Source organism: Nilaparvata lugens, chromosome 14 (assembly GCF_014356525.2).
Source record: "Nilaparvata lugens isolate BPH chromosome 14, ASM1435652v1, whole genome shotgun sequence".
Taxonomy (NCBI): Eukaryota; Metazoa; Arthropoda; class Insecta; order Hemiptera; family Delphacidae; genus Nilaparvata; species Nilaparvata lugens.
Window position 1 is genome coordinate 15153525 of NC_052517.1, and position 20562 is coordinate 15174086.

General features: G+C 33.6%; 2 protein-coding genes across 2 annotated transcripts in view; both read left to right on the top strand.

Annotated features, from left to right (window-relative positions):
* LOC111060672 (gastrula zinc finger protein XlCGF17.1-like) overlaps positions 1–16322 on the top strand; it is a 458016-nt gene extending 441694 nt beyond the window's left edge. Inside the window, exons 4-5 of the mRNA XM_039440849.1 lie at positions 11023–11161; positions 15186–16322. Of these exons, the coding sequence (XP_039296783.1) occupies positions 11023–11161; positions 15186–16249 (1203 nt within the window). The 3' untranslated portion in view covers positions 16250–16322. The remainder of the gene's footprint in view (positions 1–11022; positions 11162–15185) is intronic.
* The window catches only part of LOC120354199 (gastrula zinc finger protein XlCGF57.1-like), a 50573-nt gene continuing 37257 nt past the window's right edge, over positions 7247–20562 (top strand). The window contains exons 1-4 of the mRNA XM_039440841.1: positions 7247–7255; positions 8307–8346; positions 9193–9269; positions 10243–10311. Of these exons, the coding sequence (XP_039296775.1) occupies positions 7253–7255; positions 8307–8346; positions 9193–9269; positions 10243–10311 (189 nt within the window). The 5' untranslated portion in view covers positions 7247–7252. The remainder of the gene's footprint in view (positions 7256–8306; positions 8347–9192; positions 9270–10242; positions 10312–20562) is intronic.

The window sequence follows — 20562 nt, forward strand, 5'->3', positions numbered from 1 at the left end:
GAAACTGATTTGAAACTTGCTGGTATATAAATGCTGAATTTATAAGAGTATCCATACTATTTAAAAATATAAATAAGAATTTTATTTCAATATAAGATCTGGATAAGTAATAAATAGTATTCCATTTTATTCATCATATTATTCAACTATCAATTCTGAGTCAAGCAGTCAACGGTTTGGTTGATCGAATTTTTCAGTTGAGTATAGCCAGGATGATGATCATTAATAATATTAGATCTAATATATTATAAAATGGATAATGCAAATAGTCAACCTTGTCTGATCTGAGCATATTATCTGAGCCCATAAGTATCTTAGTTTTTTTTCAATACAGTTAGATACTAGAAGGAGATTTAAGAGGAATTATAATAACATTATGTTTTCATAAATTTGATTCCCTGAATATGATGGAATTCCCCAATATAAGAATAATACTAAAACTAATAATAACTCCTATAATAGAAACCTCCTATAGGGTAAGGAAAGTACTGCTTTCCGAAAAAAATTGAGGTACCCCAATTACTAAATTTCTATACGTTTCAAGGTCCCCTGAATACAAAAAATGGTTTTTGGGTGTGTGTGAGTGTGTGTGTGTGTGTGTGTGTGTGTATGAGTGTATGTGCGTCTGTGTACACGATATCTCATCTCCCAATTAACGGAATGACTTGAAATTTGGAACTTGAGGTCCTTACAATATAAGGATCCGACACGAACAATTTCGATCAAATGCAATTAAAGATGGCGGCGAAAATGGATAAAATATTGTCAAAAACAGGGGTTTTCGCGATTTTCTGGAAAACCGCTCCAACGATTTTGATTAAAGTTATATCTGAAATAGTCATCGATAAGCTCTATCAACTGCCACAAGTCCCATATCTATATGTAAAAATTTCAGGAGCTCCACCCCATCTATGCAAAGTTTGATTTCAGATTCTCAATTATCAGGCTTCATATACAATTCAAACAAAATCTCTACAATTGATGTTCAGTAGTATTTTCATCTAAAATTAAAAATAAGCTCGAAATTAGAGAAAATGTATTTATCCAATTGCAAACTGTTGGAAACGGTTGATTCTAATATATGATTCACTATGAAGAGATAGCAGACCTCGTGTGTCTCCAGCGTTATTGCCCTGTCACCAGCTGGCTCAAATCTTTGAATAGTAGACTTGAGATGCGCGGGAACACTAACGTCAGGTGATCAATTTTCATAACGGCAAGGAAAGTTGTGTGAGTGCGCCACACCAGATTTTCAAATGAGACGGTGGTCATGTGAGTTCTCGAGCAAGTTCTCCAACCCAAGGGGTCACTAGTTTTTTTTTTTTTAGTTTCAGTTTTACTTCTAGGTATTCGCCTTTGTAAAATAATAAATAATCCCGTAGTCAGATCTTTTCCACTGACTTTATTACATGAATTTCATTATAGTAGATCTTACAAAAAGGCGCTTCCTTCCTATAGGAGAGTTCAGATCAGATAATCAAGACTGTACTGTCAATAATGGTCACCTCTTGTGGGGGTTTCATGAATAAGCAGGAAGTTCTAAGTAGCCGGAAGTGCTAACTAACTGAACGTTCCTGTATCATTTCCGGTTTCGGATTTTCCGGGAAATCTTGGAAGGGGCTCCAAGTATTGGCGCCAATTATCTATTATAATAGTGGAAATAACTGACAACTGGCCTTTAAAACATATGGTATAGGAAATTCACGAGTGACACGTAGCCTACATCATCACGTCTCAACTAGTTAACAAATTCACTTGAAATTTTGCATATAGATTCTCAATTCACCGAGGATGGTTACAGGCCTATTTTCAATTTAACAAGATCTTAGTAGGTCCAGTTTGTCAAGTATTTAATTGGACTCTTGCGGAGATCGGGCTACCTGCTATAGTCCGTGCAAATTTACTTCAGACTTGGAGGAATATGCAGTGCAGAGAAATGGAGGGAGATCAGTCAATGACAGTGATTGATTGACCGAGCAAAGTGAGGTCTAAGATTCAAGTCGACGGTTTGGCATTTCTCTTGATGTTTTTATGTTCATATGTTTTTATGTTGCACATTTATGGCGAAACGCGGTAATAGATTTTCATGAAATTTGACAGGTATGTTCCTTTTTAAATTGTGCATCGATGTATATACAAGGTTTTTGGAAATTTTGCAGTTCAAGGATAATAATATAAAAGGAAAAAGGAGCCTCCTTTATATGCCAATATTAACGTAAAAATCAGACTATAGAATTATTCATCATAAATCAGCTGTCTAGTGGACTATAATACTACCTGTTCAAAAACATCGAACATCTTGAAAATGTATCTTTCCATCAACATTAGTGGACAGTTGACTATAATACTACCCGTTCAAAAACACTGAACATCTTGAAAACTGTATCTTTCCATCAACGTTGTAGACAGTTGAGACAACTCTGAGACAACATATACAAAATAATATCAAGCAGCATCAGCGGCAGAAGAAGTACAAACCCATCAAACCATGGATCACCAGAGGTATAGTAGCAGCAATAAGAACCAGAAATCTACTCAACAAAAGAAGAAAGGAAGACCCAAACAACATTAACTTAACCAACTTCTATCGTCGGTATAGGAATACACTCACAGCTTTAATTCATGAAACAAAGGACCAATACTATAGAGATAAATTGTATGAAGCTGGAAAGGATAATAAAAAAATGTGGAAAGTAATCAGAGATGCTACTGACTCTAAATCAAAAACAAAAATGAAATTGAATGCTATTCAAATAGATGATAGGATTTTCAATCTAAAGGAAAATCCAGAAACTGTGCTCAACCACATGAATAACTTTTTCACAAATGTAGGTGAAGAAATGGCGGAGACAATAATAGATTCCTTAAGAAAACCACTAGACCAAATCATATCCCAATATAAACCTGTTACAAGAACTCTACACTCCATCTACTTTCACCCAGTAACTGAAGATGAGCTTCTTGGAGCTATTAGTAGTTTGCGAAATGACAGTGCTCCAGGACTTGATGGAATCAATAATAGAACATTGAAGTCGATAAAAAATGTAATTGTAAAACCATTAATTCACATATTTAATTTAAGTCTGTCAAAAGGAATTTTTCCAAAAGCTATGAAAGAGACATGTGTTAGACCATTACATAAAGGAGGCGACAAAACAAATGCCACCAATTACAGGCCTATTTCACTTATAAGCAATATTTCTAAGATTTTGGAAAAACTGGTAAAGAAACGTCTTGTGAATTACATGGAAAAAAACAACTTACTATCTAGGAATCAATTTGGTTTTCGTGAGGGGAGGAGTACAGAAGATGCGGTATTAGAATTGTCAAATTTTGTCACAGATAAGCTAGAAAATAACAAAAAATGTGCAGCAGTGTTCCTGGACCTAGCAAAAGCTTTTGACACTGTTAATCACAGTTTGCTGCTGAAGAAATTAGAAGCCATGGGAATTAGAGGAGTTCCTCTAGCATGGTTTAGATCATACCTCTGTGACCGGCGTCAAAAAGTCAAAGTTGAAGAACATCTCAGTTCAGAGGAAACGATGAAGTTTGGGATTCCCCAAGGAACAGTTCTTGGGCCAATTCTGTATTTGGCATATGCAAATGAGCTATGTTCAATTAAGATAAGAGGAAGAGTAATAGCTTTTGCTGATGATACGTGTATACTATTTGAAGGAAACACCTGGGAGGAAGTTTTTAATCTGGCACAGGAAGAATTGATCAAAGTCGATAAATGGTTAAGAGAAAATTTGCTTACAGTAAATGCAACAAAAACGAAATTTTTAGCCTTTTCTCTGACAGAACGGACGAGACCACCGGATTCTTCAATAATCCTGCATCACTGTGGAAGCACCAACAACCCGTGTGATTGCCCTTCAATTCAACAAGTCAATGAAATAAAATATTTAGGAACAATAGTGGACAACAAATTCAAATGGGACAAGCACATTAATCTATCAATTACCCGGATCAGGAAGCTTCTCTACAAATTCTATCAACTCCGTAAAATCCTCAACTATGAGACATTAAAAACTGTTTATTTTTCTTTAGTGCAATCAATTTTAAGATACGTCATAATTATCTGGGGAGCTACGAATTTTACACATGTTGAACCTCTCTATAAACTTCAAAAACGAATACTAAAAATAATAGGCTTCAAGGAGAATCAATTCCCCACGAACATTCTTTTCAAGGACAGTAAAGTACTGAGTGTAAGACAACTCTACATCCAGGCTATCATCACGCGAATGAGGAGAAACAACGAACACATAAGACTGGCAGATCATAACCATCAAACAAGGCAGAGAAACACATATTCAATAGTACCAAGGATGAACACTACATTTGGGCAAAGAAACTACACATATTTGGGACCAAAAATTTATAATTCAATACCAAGTTACATTAGGGAAGAATTCAATAGACACAGGTTCAAGAAAAGTTTATTTTCCTGGTTGGTTGATATTGGAGTGGAAAATTGTGAAAATTTAGTTAGACTGTAAATATTGAAACTATTTATTCTTCATTCCACTCTTTACTGTTTTTCATTTTTCTAAAAATAACCTTTCTTATTATTATCCTTAATAGAACATTAATATTTATTTACTAATTCCATAATTTTGTTTGTTTGTATTATACATTTTTACTAATTTTATTATGAAAAACTTTAATCCCATATCAGTGAATGAAGTTTGTAAATAGTAATTATTACACGCAATAAGCAACTAATTACTTATACCCCAACACATATAATATATAGTGGGGTGTATATTTATTCATTGAAATTATCATTTATTCATTGTTGAAACACCGCTGATTTATGTAGTTATATTACAATACTATATTATCAATATTCTAATGTTGCATTCAATCTTCATTGTAATTAATAAGTTTTCATAATATGTGAAATTTGCTGCATAATTGGCTGTTGTACTGTAATTTATTGTAGATTCGTGTATGAACCAGAATGTATTCTAACTTACTTGAATAAATAAAATTTGAAATTTGAAAAAGTTCCAGCCAGACCTGATAACAGCACTCACACTCACATTCCGGGATGACACGTCATGTTACGATAAGACAGAAAGCTCTATATTTATTTAGGATTTTTTCTAGACATTTTAAATTGATAAATTATTTATTAATTTTTGAGAAAACATAACAACAGGCAATGTAACCTACTGAGCACGAGGTTTTAAATTTAGTTATAAAATATTTGAAAACGGAGAATTGTTAAATCAGGGATTGTTACCTGTAATATCAAAATTATTAAAATAAAGACAATACAACAATACTATAAAATATTCATTACTCACCCTTAAATGGGTTTTCGACTGTCACTAATCCATAGCCTACAATAATAATAAAGTGCATCAGTCAATCACTCTGAATGGAAATTAACTATGCCATTAATAATTCGTCCATTCAACCTTCAACTGCCACAAGTCCCATATCTGTAAAAATTTCAGGAGTTCCGCCCCATCTATGCAAAGTTTGATTTTAGATTTCAAATTATCAGGTCTCAAATATAATTTTAACGAAAAATTTCAAGTGGAAACGATTGAGCATGAAAATCTCTTTATTAATGTTCAGTAAAATTTTCACCTGAAATTGAAAATTCGCTTGAAATTCGAGAAAATGTGATTATTCAATTGCAAACTGTTATCAACTTTTGATTCTATTAAATCATTCACTATGAAGAGATAGCAGACCTCGTGTGTCTCCAGCGTATTGTCCTGTCACCAGCTGGCTCAGATCTTTGTTGACCAAGCGAAGTGAGGTCTAAGATTCAAGTCGACGGTTTTGCATTTCTCTTTATGTTTATATTTTTATGTTCTGCATTTACAGCGAAATGCAGCAATAGATTTTCATGAAATTTGACAGGTATCTTCCTTTTTGAATTTCGCGTCAACATATTGTGAAGACGTGTTTCTGATATCTGCGAGAGCAGTTGCTAAATTCCCTCTTTTGCGAATAAATTCACAAAAAATTAAGGCCGTCCGGCTCGCAAAATTGCTGTGTTCAAACCTCAGCTCTAGCTCAGTGGTAGAAACATGAATTTTTCCAATATAATTAATCACCATAGGGTTCAATGACCGGTGATTATTAATTCTTACCGCTGCTTCTTTGAAGTTCTTGAAGAATACCAAAGAGGAAATCAAAAGAATATTTGATGACTGACTATCAGTAACCATGTACACAATAAAGAATAATAAAGACCAACTATAGTTTTTCTAGTTGATCCTTAAAACGCTTGTCATGAATACAGGTGTTCACCAACTTATCCCTTTGAAATTCCTTAGAACTTACAACGCCAGTTCTTGAAGCTCTCTGGATCCTTATATGATATAACTGGAACCTTATTAATATAATCATCAATATACTCTTTCTGGCAGACGAATGTGACTATCATCAAAGGATGATAAGTACTGAATGCTCTTAACAAGATTAATATTAATTGATTCAATAATTTCATATGCTGCTGAATATTTTTTAGTACCAAGACAGCTCAAACTGTATATCACGAGATGAATTAGGATAAAATAAATTTCTATGATTTGTATACTGACATAAAACACAAAATATATTCCCATAAAATAGTGCATATAAAACTTTCTATATCTATAATTTTCTTTAAATAAATTCTTTTCCAAAATCTGATTAATTATCACAGGGTTCACTAGCATTCACAATATTGAGTTTTAAAATTTACAAATTTGTATTTAATACTGATATATGGACTTCAAGTCAATTCAGAATTCTACAAATAAAAACCTGTTCGGTCTGCAGATTTAATATGATATACTTTGATCAATTCACAAATAATAATTATTAACAAATTAATATTCAACATGAGATCTCAGGGTTTTATATGAGTTCAGGCCGTGCATGGAAGTAAGCTTCCTACATATATCAAGTAAATTCATGAACTTTTCTTATAAATTATGTGATAGCACTCAACACGTTGTGATTTTTCCTTTAATTTAATTTAACTTGTATAGCGCTTTTGATTAATTCCCTAATTATGCGTAGAAAGGCCTAATAACGAGCTCATTTGATTTATCACTCACATTAATGACGTTCTTGATGGTCTCGTGGATTGAATTAATTATTTCCAATAATTAATTAGGCAGGTCCCTTTCGTCACTGCTGGGCTAACGTGCGGTCCAGATTTCTTATAGATTTCTCTCTGAATTAAAGATATTTTTATGGGGAATGAATACAATTACGAACTCTTCAATAACACAAAATTATGGTAAGCAAGATCAAAACAAGCTAATATTTTGGTGTAGAGCATGCATCATTCGATCTATGATAGATTGAAAATTATCATACTATGCTTCTTTCCAATGTAGAAAATAATTGCTGCTGCCTGTTTCTCTTAGAACAAAATGTGAGGTTATGTATGGAAATGCTACAGTTAAGGGTCCCATGTACTATGGAACTTGGTTCAAACCAAGTTCCCCAGTGTATGTGGAATATTGGCGAACCGCCAACCAAATTCGTGATAAATTCGGTCTTCAATCTGGATTAAAAACATAGTTGGGTTTGTCCGATTGGGGTAATAGGCCTATTGCATATGTAAATATTTCAGATTCTCCAAGCTCCTTCCAGTAGGTAGCAAAGTGTAGCTACAAGGCGGTGTTCAGGTGGTAAAGCTGTTCTAAGTAGTGTATTTCTCTTACAGTACTTATTAGAGGCGTTGCAATATCTAACAAGTAGTTAAATTTACTCTCACCCATTATCAAATAATTGTTGAAGTTTCCTACGTTATTTTCTTCAAGATTGTGTAAAAGTTTCAAATGTGACACTCCTCTCTCTCCCGCAACCACCCTTTTGTCTACTCACTTCTTCTTGAAAAGAGAAACACTCCACACTTATCTAAAACTAACACAGCATCTGCAAACTTTGAAACACTCATCTCTAGACCCCAAAAGACACTGAAGTAACGAACGGTTGTTTGCTCTCCCCACTACAGTGTGTGGGACAAATCCTACACAAACTTGGTTTGGGGAACCAAGCTTGCCGATTCAAGTTCCCTAGTGTTCTATATAGGCTCCTAGGCTCTATAGACTATTTTATTGAACAAGCCTGCTTATAAGCAGTGAGTATAGAATGTGATAGAGCTGCCTTGCTCACAGCTGGATGCAGAGTGGGAGCATGCTTGACCCCCTCCCCCCAAACTCACTGGTTGGGTACTTCGCCTTAGGTACCCAATTACTTATAAAGTAGGTACTCATTTGTGAAGCAGTACCGTGCCCTACATGAACAATAATTGAAAAATGAATTCTCTGTATTGTTTTCAGAGTCAAACTGCAGTTTTTCAGACTATGGAATACCATGTTTGTAAGTAAAATAAATTATAATATATTTGCATCCCAATTACAATTATTTAGTCAGTACTTTCTACTTTGAAGGATGGACTTAGTTCTCTTAGGAGTATTTAATATCGATATATTCACTATTTCGATATCAACAATAAATTATCATCATATCATTAAAATTAATAAAATATTCATTATTCAAATTCATAATTCATTTCTAATCACAAACCAATTCTCAACATAAACTGCTCTTTTTGAAAAATCTAATTTCAAATCATGGAGGAGTTAGGCTCAACTCACACTTACGCGACTCAGGTCGAGAAAAGACTCTACTCTAGTTGAGAGCATGTGTTTCCAAACATTATAGGTAAATTATCATCATGAGAATATAATTAATAAATATTTATTATTCACATTTATAATACATTGCTAATCACAAACCGATTTCCAACATAAACTGCTCTTTTTGAAAAATCTAATTTCAAATCATTGAGGAGGTCCACAATATGAATTCATTAAATTCAATTTATCTTACATTTTTGGAATGTTTTATGAATGTACATTTCCTTCACTGTTTTTTCATCAAGTGGCTGTGATGAGATTCTCAGTTAAAAGTCAATGGATTTCATGGGACAGCATTGTTGCCAATTTTCCTTTTCTACCTCCTTCCATTATAGTGGATTGCTGTTTCGGAGATTATAGAAGCTGTATAAGATAGTAATATAGTAGGTTGCTGTGATCCAAGTCATTGTACGTACACTTGTGTATCATCTGCTATGATACAGTAAATATCAGTTTGTACGTACACCAATACATCTGATTTATTAATACTGAAATATGTTAATTCTTGACATGAATTACATTTCAGGTAAGAAAATCGCGAAAGTGGTCATTGAAAGGCTTAGAGATTTATCACCAACATCGAGACAAGAAAGCAGACTTCAGGTAATAAATATATCAAGATATTTATTCGAATAAGCAGGTGTGACCTATGCTCTGCAATGGGTAAAAATTACAAAACTTCATGAATAATCCTCATTAAAGTGAGAATTTCTATTATGAAGAATGTAGAATTAACTTATGCTCCCCATGAATCAACTTTCAACAAGTAATCCTATCATTTCAGCTTGAAATCACAATTTTGTACCTCAGCTAGAGGAGCGTGAGCCCTTTTCTTGACAAAAATATGTTTTTAGTCTTATTCAGTTTTTCGAACTCTATAGATTCAAGATAATTCTTCTGCAGTTTTGAAGATAGCCAGAGCTGAAAAAGTTCAAGTCCAGTAAGCATCAAAACTGAAACAATGTAAGTCCAATAATTCACAATTAATGTTGATTCGACTTAAACTCTATTAGCCCCGGCTGGGAGTGTAATACTTTTTGGGCTCTCCTGTAAAATCAGCCGTTTGAGACTTACGCCCTTCTTACTCTGAGGTACAGAATTTCAGAGTTGTATCATTGCATAACTGTACATTACATTTCAGGACCTCCTTCACATTCCAGTTCAATGACTAGCAGAGTCCAATTTTTCAAATGATCATCTCCAATTTCTTACTTCCATGGTTGAATTCACACTATAAAATCAGTGGATATTATAGAATGGCATTCTTGCTACATTTATTTTCATCACCTTCTGTTGGTAGATAGCTGTGATTCAAGTCATCCGAAAATGTCGGTTATAATATTAATTATTGATTTCTTTGGACATTGATCAATTATGCCTCAAATATATTAATTTCAGTTCGAGAATATATATATTTTTTATTCAAAAATTATTAGCTTTCTTTATTTAGATTGAACAATGTGGTAGATAATTGTATTTTACATAGCCTAGGAATGATGTAGCAATGACAGAAAAGGATAGTAACTTCATAACCTTAATCTCAAATTACACTAGACTTTTCTTTTGTTGTTTACAGGTAAAGATTGAGAGAGAAGAATGTGAAACTAATCACATCAAAGAAGAGCCACAACCAACCTCCAATCAGGTATGTTTTCTATCTTTACTAGAAAAATATACTACTGTAGTTATACTTCATAATAGTTATTATTGAACAAACATCTAAATTTCATGCTGTAATGTTGTCAACCACCTCAAATACATTTGCTACTGTAAATATAGATGAAAAAAGTGAATGGACATTTGATGAGAGCCAATATTATTTGCCAGGCCGGGTATCACTCCTATAGTGTGATTTAGGCTATTAAGTGAGAGGGAATGATGGGACCTCATAGTTGCCACATTTGTTCTGCATCACCTTCTATAGAAGGTACTACAATATAAATATAAACGACTGCCAACAATGATTTGGAGATGATTCAGAATAAATTATCGATGTATTTTTATTCTAAAAAGTAAATGTAGCACCTCTTTGTCTTCTTCACATTGTATTTTCATCTTACATAATAAAATAGCTATTCACCTACTTACTGTTATACTAACTTTTCTGCCATATATGCTGCTAGTTGGTTGATTTCTAGCTCAACAGCAAGTGGTCCTGGATGAAGTAATGATTATTGCAGTTTTATCGGTCTATGGAGCACTTGTAAGATGTTTTGAAAAACTTGTTGCTTATATCTCAAATTTCATCCAATTTGTGCTTCATTGAACCTACACTCAACTTTTTCTGTAAAATATCATAAATAATAGTAGCCTATAATAACATTCCTGCCATTAATTGTGAATGTGAATATTGCAGATGGCGACTGTTACTGTTAAAAAGGAGGAGGAGGAGGATGATAGCAGCCAGCATCCAGCTGCAGTGGAAGATGATTGCAGCCAACAACATTATCTAATCCCTGGCTACAACATGATTTTCATAAAGGAGGAGTCATATGGTGAGATTCATTCTATCACTTCTCAAATCGTTGTTAATCAGGGTCCACACACTTTGCTTGGGTGATTAGATAGTGTGCAGTTTTTTTGGAAAATGATTATTCATATTTGTAAATGGATAATCAGTGTATAGTGAGGTCCACGTTATAATGGCAGTATTTGATTAGCAATGGTATTGCTATCCTTGTTTATCATTCAACAAAGCAGATAGCGCTATTTCTTCTCGCTTTGCTCTGTTGCCAGATCGTCTCTCAACAATGTAGAATTAATAATTAATTAACGAAATATTTCATCTTAATTGACCGAGTGAAGTGAGGTCTAAGGATTCAAGTCGACGGTTTTGCATGTCTCTTTATGTTTTTATGTTTATATGTTCCACATTTACAGCAAAACGGCGTAACGGGGTAATAATATTCTCATGAAATTTGACAGGTAGGTATGTTTCTTTTTAAATTGCGCGTCGACTTATATACAAGGTTTTTGGAAACTTTGCATTTTAAGGTTAATATGAAAGGAAAATGAGCCTCCTTCATACGTCAATATTAGAGTTAAAATCAGACTATAGAATTATTTATAACTAGCTGGCCCGGCGAACTTTGTACCGCAAAATAGTTAATGCATCTCATGACAAACTTAAGCTGGATGCACACCTGAAGAGGCGCGAGGCGGTATTGTGCATCCCGGTGTTTCTTTCTTATTGGTTTGAATGGAAGAACTCACATACACTGAATCGGGCATGGTGTGGAACGGTGTGATAAGGCAATCTCCATAAGATCAACACTTTGTATCACTAAGCTGCGCCTCCTCAGGTGTGCATAACCTTAGCTTAATCTGATGCACTATATTTTTATGAAAATTATCCAACAATCAGTATATACATTTATATCTCAATATGGACTTCCTATGTGCTTAGTTGTGCAGCAGTTTGTATTTTTAGATATTATAGTTGAATGCAGCTTGCTGGGAAATTGAATGGTATATCTCCTTGCTGCTGATTTTCCCGTGCATATTCTAAATTTACAATATTTCGAGTTCTACGACCCAAGTTTTGACGTCGTTCGTACCGTGGCATTATTATTAGAATTGAAATGTTGTGAATCGATAGAAAGAAAATTGAAATACAGATCTACCGACGGCCGTTGGATGACGCAATGATTATAACAGCTGATTTTAATAACTGTGTGTGGCCAGCTCACAAATCTTCTCCCATAAGGATTACATGTAAACTTTGAAGGACCGTAGGAAAGAGTCCTGATGCCGGATCATGAATTTGATAGGCCATAAACCTTCTCCTGAACATAACAAACACAACTAAAAAAATCATCAAATTCGGTGCACACATAAAAAATGTATTATAACAGCTGTGCTTTCAGTGAATTAGTCTGTGTTTTATTTCTGGTTCAAAATTTTTCTTAATAACTCAATATTTTCAAGTTCTCAGAGTTTATTGAATGTAACCTTCTATTATATTCGGGTTTTAATCAAATCAAATTCAAAATTTCCAGTTTATATACTTCTGTACTGAAAAGTGGACTCAAATCAATTCAAGTGAATAGCATAACCCATCATTTTTATTCATTCATAACTCTACCTTCATTGCATTATCATTCATCCCATCATCATCACCAAGGCTTAAAATACTTCTAGAAAGTCGCCTTTGTGAAATAAAAAATAAATAAATTGAATGTTAAAATTTGTGGCTCGATTTTTATTGATATAGATTATAAATCAGCTTTCGAGTGGATTATAAATTGTGTGGACTATCAATTGCATGCAGTGAGGCATGCAATTGATAACTTGAAGTAGCATAGTATTTTCTCCTAACTTTTCTCTGCTTCCAACTCGGTAAGCTTTTGATGATAGTAGCATAGCTGTTTACATAAAATTATTAGCATTTTCGATACAACAACCCAAACAGCCATTAGTCGTTTATACACCAATATCTCGCCGACAGGACAGAATTTACTCTGATAGAAAGTATTAGAGGAGACTCTGGTTTATAACTGCGCGAGATCTACTGTTCACAGAACTACTAGTTATGAAAACTCATGAAATTATTGAAAAATAGAATTTCTTGCTTAATAAAATATAACTGATTATTTAAACGAGAATGAACAGTTAATATTACATCAATAAACCTGTATCAGTACCGTCTGTAGAAGGCATTGACAAGACTGAGGATCGGCGAGCTGTTCTCCTATCTTTCTCCACTGCCATTATAACGTGGACCTCACTATAGGAATGATGCTCACGAAAATTTCGATATGTCAGATTTCTAAATCAGCCTACTAATTAATTACATATTTGTATGATTTACTAATATCTTCAAATGTGGATATCTTTAAAACTATCTGAGATTTCCATGTTTTGATTTCGCCTTTCATTTCGTCTAAAAATTCTGTATCAAAAGCATATTTATATCATATAGGCCTAATCACCTTCCATTCATCAAAATGAAGTTGGATTCAAAATGTCTGATCCAAGATGGTAGACCAAAATTGTAAGGTGACATAAAAGTAGTCTTTTTTAATCCCCAAATCGATTACTGTTGAATTATCCTTGTGAAAATAATATTAATAATGTTCACCGCCCTGTATACAGAGCACATTACATAGTAAATCTGCTTCAAACCTTAAAGGAACTAGTTTTTCGGGACCAAGTTTTGCGTATTTCATCACATATCTTAAAATTACTGTAGCTAAGGGTCTGGAAAGGGTTTAATTGAATTTTTCAGGTTATTTTACATAAAGTACGCTAAATTTTACCTCTGAATTAACAGCCAACAAATACCAGTAGGGCTTCGTTTTGGCAGGGGAACTGAAATTCAGAAGAAATCTTTCACTCTGGATAACTTGGAAACCAAGCATTTTCGGACCTATGTTAATTAGAACCTTTTTCTTCTTTTGATGAGAGGAATCAAGCCCTGACTCATGGGCACCTTTTTTCAGAACACTCTGTATACAGGGCGGTGAACATTATTAATATTTTCACAAGAATAATTCGACAGTAATCGAATTGGGTATTAAAAAAGACTACTTTTATGTCACCTCACAATTTTGGTCCACCATCTTGGATCAGACATTTTGAATCCAACTTCATTTTGGTGGTTATATGATATTATAAATATGCTTTTGATACAGAATTTTTAGACGAAATGAAAGGCGAAATCAAAGCATGGAAATCTCAGACAGTTTTAAAGATATTCACATTTGAAGATATTAGTAAATCATACAAATATGTAATTAATTAGTAGGCTGATTTAGAAATCTGATATATCGAAATTTTCTGTGAGCATCATTCCTATAGTGAGGTCCACGTTATAATGGCAGTGGAGAAAGATAGGAGAACAATGTCGCCGATCCTCAGTCTTGTCAATGCCTTCTATAGACGGTCGCTGATACAGGTTTATTGATGTAATATTAACTGTTCATTCTCGTTTAAATAATCAGTTATATTTTATTAAGCAAGAAATTCTATTTTTCAATAATTTCATGAGTTTTCATAACTAGTAGTTCTGTGAACAGTAGACCTCGCGCAGTTATTAACCACAGTCTCCTCTAATACTTTCTATCGGAGTAAATTCTGTCCTGTCCTGTCGTGTCGGCGAGATATCGATGTATAAACGACTAAATCATACAAATATGTAATCGATTAGTAGGCTGATTTAGAAATTTGTCATATCGAAATTTTCTGTTCAAAGTGTTGGATATGTGATTGGATATTACTGAAAGTTTTCACTAACACTTGAAAATGTATAATCTGATGGTTTAGATCTTCAATGTACTCATTTAATTTTGGATGAATTTTTCTTTATATAATTTTTTTAGTGAAATTTTGTAGGCCTATCAGAATCATGTATGACCACCTTTGCATTTGGAAAAATGTAGTTGGATTCAAGTTTGTTTCCCCAAAGAAACCTACTGTTAAATAATTTTCTTTGTAGAGAAATATGAAGCTGTTTCCATGATTCTCACCAACCATGTATCTATTTCTATAATCTACCAGTTATATCATTGATGATTGCAGATGAGCAAGAGGCTGAAGGAAGTTCAGTGAAGAGTGAACCAGAGATGTGGCCTTCAAACTGCAGCACATCTGGCCGAGACTATGCAACAGAAGTGGGTGGACTGAATGAGCATTCAATCTCTCCAGTGGAAAAGTGCACTGAGTCATCTGTGGCTGGCAAAAAGACCAAGTTATACAGCTGTGCTCACTGTAGCTATAAGACACCAAATTCTGCCAATTTGAAGAGACACATTCGAAAACACACTGCAGAAAACCCTTTCAGCTGCAAATTTTGTGAATATAAATGTGCCCAGTTAGGTACTTTGAGAAGACATATCAGAACACATACAGGAGAAACTCCCTTCAGCTGTGATTTATGTGATTATAAATGTGCTGATTCAAGTAATTTGAGAAGACATATCAGAACACATACAGGAGAAACTCTTTTCAGCTGCAATTTTTGTGACTATAAATGTGCCAAGTCAGGTACTTTGAAAGTACATATCAGAACACATACAGGAGGAACTCCCTTCAGATGCGATTTATGTGATTATAAATGTGCCCAGTTAGGTACTTTGAGAAGACATATCAGAACACATACAGGAGAAACTCCTTTCAGCTGCGATTTATGTGATTATAAATGTGCTGATTCAAGTAATTTGAGAAGACATATCAGAACACATACAGGAGAAACTCCCTTCAGCTGCGATTTATGTGATTATAAATGTGCCCAGTTAGGTACTTTGAGAAGACATATCAGAACACATACAGGAGAAACTCCTTTCAGCTGCGATTTATGTGATTATAAATGTGCTGATTCAGATAATTTGAGAAGACATATCAGAACACATACAGGAGAAACTCCCTTCAGCTGCAATTTTTGTGACTATAAATGTGCCCAGTTAGGTAATTTGAAATTACATATTATCAGGAGACATAAAGAAGAGAAACCTTTCAGCTGCGAATTTTGTGATTTCAAAACTGCTAGTTCAAGTTCTTTGAAAATTCATATCAGAACACATGTCATCATACATGGGAAAACCCCTTCAGTTGCGAGTTTTGTGACTACAAAAGTGCTAGGTTAGGTACTTATCAGGAAAGTACATATCAGGACACATAAAATTATATTTATTTAAATAAAAAACCATGTGTCATAGAATTGGTTATGTTTCACTATTAAGAATTCAAGAATTCAGGTAGAATTAATTATACCACAATAACAAAGAATTAGGCTCAGTTGCATAAAAGCCTGTTAAGTTTTTAATCATGATTAAATTTGGCAAGAACCAATCAGACAAGGCTTCTCTAATTGGTTCTGGTTGTCTATAATTAAGATTAAAAGTTAACAGACTTTCCTGCAAGATTTTCACATTTTCAGCACTAACATGAACACATGAGTGTATAACATATTTTTTTATCAGTACTGAAATGGGGTCAGTATTACAAAAATCAGACTAGTGTAAATGTTATAACCTGTTTGATTTCCTAGTCAAGTAAACTATCTTGGAAAAACATAAGTGCCAAGCTAAATGAAGCGGTTTTCAGGAGAGTCGGCAGGGCAGGAAGCTCTCTGATTGGCTGATTATCATCCCAAATACCAACTGATCCCCAATCATCCAATTCCCAAATGCCAACCCAATCGGACAGCTTCCTGCACTACACATCATATGGGAGAAGCAACTACTGTAGTGAGGTCCACGTTATAATGGCAGTGGAGAAAGATAGGAGAAAAACGTTGCCGATCCTCTGTCTTGTCAATACCTTCTATAGACGGTAGCTAATACAGCTGACGGTAGATTGATGTAATATGATCTGTTCATTCTCATTCAATACAATCAATTATTCATACTTTTCAATAATTTCATAATAAATTTACATAATTAAGAAGAAATATTTCGTTACTCAATTATTAATTCTACATTGTTGACATTCGTCGAAAGACGATCTGGCAACAGAGCAAAGTGAGAAAGAGATGGCGCTATCTGCTTTGTTGAATGAGAGACAAGGATAGCAATACCATTGCTAATCAAGCATTGTCATTTTAACATGGATTTCACTATAGTTAGGGATTGGTGAGAATGTATTAAGTAGAGCGCACACTAGGTCGGTGGATAATAACTATTTCAAGGTTAATACTTTCTTGAATGTAATGTCTGTTCTAACTTATCATACAGTATTATGTTTTCTAGCTATGTTCTAACAAGTAATTCATTCTTTATTGATTATTTCATTGACTAATAACTTCAGTGATTTCATTCAATATGGACATCTATTGTGAAATAGACACGTTAAAAGTCGGTCCCGGCTGCCTAAAAAGCAGTCGTTAGGTCATGTCAGAGGCCCTGAAATTGATCATTGAATGAGTAACAGCACTGCAAATAGATATAAGTATGAAGTATCTTCATATAGATTATCTTCATAATCTTCATATAGGTATAAAGTATCTCACAGATAACAAGAAGATTTAAGATCAACTTCACATCTGAAGCAATCTCCATTCACAAGCAAACACATTTGGCAAGTTTATGCCAATCTATAGTTGTTATAGTTAGTACAGTATATAAAAGCGAAATGGCTCCCACATTTTTATTCCACACAATCCATACAGATTCAAATAACAGAATAAAATTCGATTTAACTGATGTGCATTCCCATATCTTTCATTTTTACTTTCCTTGCCCTATTACCATAGGTAAGGAAAGTATTGCTTTCCGAAAAAAATTAAGGTACACCAATTTCTAAATTCCTATACGTTTCAAGGTCCCCTGAGTCCAAAAAAGTGGTTTTTGGGTATTGGTCTGTATGTGTGTATATGTGTGTGTGTGTGTGTGTATGTGTGTCTGTGTACACGATATCTCATCTCCCAATCAACAGAATGACTTGAAATTTGGAACTTAAGGTCCTTCCCCTATAAGGATCCGACACGAACAATTTCGATCAAATGCAATTCAAGATGGCGGTTAAAATGGCAAAAATGTTGTCAAAAACAGGGTTTTTTGCGATTTTCTCGAAAACGGCTCCAACGATTTTGATCAAAATTTATACCTAGAATAGTCTCAATAGAATTGATAAGCTCTATCAACTGTCACAAGTCTCATATCTGTAAAAATTCCAGGAGCTCCGCCCCATCTATGCAAAGTTTGACTTTAGATTCTCTATTATCAGGCTTAAGATACAACTTGAACAAAAAATTTCAAGTGTATAAGATTGAGTATGAAAATCTCTGCAATCAATGTTGAGTAACATTTTCACCTAAAATTGGAAATAAGCTCGAAATTTGATAAAATGTGATTATTCAATTGCAAATTGTTGGCAACTCTGTTGATCCTATTAAATCATTCACTATGAAGAGATAGCAGACCACGTGTGTCTCCAACGTTATTGTCCTGTCACCAGCTGGCTCAGATAAAAAAATTTATTCTGTAAATCTGTATTAATTTTTACTTATTTAACAAGGACAAATATAAACTGTCATGAAATGATTGGGAATGAAAAAACAGGCTCATAGTCCTTATTATTCCAATCCCGAATTTTGTTCGTACACAGTCCAAAGGAGGGCTGTGTTTAATTGAAACTATTAAACACAGTCTTATGTTTATGTTGATAGGATATACTATTGTTTTTTTGGATTATATGATTCATTGTTATTGTTAAAGGAAAGATTTATCGTTTAAGGAAATATCTTGATTTAATAATACAGGCCTACTTACAGCAGGCTATGAATGTAGAATTATGTAGGTGTGCATTGGTGTAATTTCAAATCATGTAAGAGTGAGAGTCTCAGAAATGAAGCAAGTAACGAAGATACATTTCATTATATTATATGACTATGATAAGCAAACAGTAAAATATGCTACATGATTACCAGAGTAAAATGAACAATTTGAAATTAAAAGGTTTCAAAAATGAATTACAATTCAGCTGATACAATCTCATTTTTTTACAATAAAAGTAGGTAGGTAAATAGAATGAATTATGTGGACTCATGATGATTCAATAACACAGGATTATTGAATATGCAATGATAGCAATATACTAGGCATTCTGATAACATTTCAAATCATGTAAGTGTGGGAGTTTCAGAAATTATGCAAAGAAATCTATGAAGAAACATTTATATTAATTGTATTATAATTATGACCATATGATAAGCAAACAGTAAAATATGCTAAATAATTATTGTAATCTATTATTGTAAATTGAACGATTAGTTATTTGAAACGGAAAGGTTTCAAAAATTAATCACAATTCAGCTGATAACAATATCATATTTTAAAAAATAAAAGTAGGTACGGTAGGCCTACCTTACCTAAAATAAATTATGTCATCTCATGATGATAACACAGAATTATTAATCATTTGTATTTATTCTTTTTTGAATAAGGATTAATTTGTTCTTCAACTATGTTTCTTTATTTTAGATGCTATAAAGTAGGCCTAAATTTTCAATTAGCATAGAAACTATCACCGTATACTAGGAATATAACCAAATTTGTTGTTTTACTTTTGGTCAAATAAACTGATCAATATAGAAAAATATATTAGAAATGTATGTAAAACAAAAAGGTTTCTTCAAATTAATTAATAGACTAAAAATGTTTGACTTAACTGTGAAATGGTATTTTATCTCCTTTAACATGCCCATTCTTGCATCCAAATGCATCACCATTTCTCGGTCGTATTTTTATTCAATTCTAGGCATTTTACGACAAATACATCACAATATTTAAGAGAAAAGGTTGTGATCTAATACTGATAGCCCTAATACTCATTCAAATCCGTTTTTCAACTTTAAAAATGAATAATCGTACTCAAGAGCTGCAACAACCTGCTTTAATGTATGAGTACGAGAGAGAAGGGAATCCCACACGGTAGGCCTGTCTCACTCACTCCGCCTTACACACTTTTGGCTGTAGCTTAACATTGGACAGCCCGTTCCAGTTAGTATAGAGTTCAGTGGCAGTGTGTGACTATATAACCTTATCTTTTGGACAACATTAATATATTATCAAAAGTTTTGGAGAGAAATAGTACATGCATTTTTCCTCCAATGTCATAATTGTATCATGATTATTGTATTTATTCAATAAATAAATAAAATAAAAATAAATACTATTCTTTTCCATTCACTTGGATCCTCATTCCTCAAGAAACAGACTTCATTCTGTTGCATGTTGAATGATACAGTATCAAAGTGGTTTGTATCGTGTTTGCTGCCAGCGCTATCTAGCATCATATTCTATAACTACATTAAGCTTTTCTCTACTCGATTTTCCGTTGGTGCCACTTTGATCATGTCTTTTCATCAATTTTGGGGATCAGTTTTGCAAATTTGACCATCTATAAACTCTCTTTGATGCGTGAAGAACTGGAAAAATGAATTTCGATGCAGTTGTCA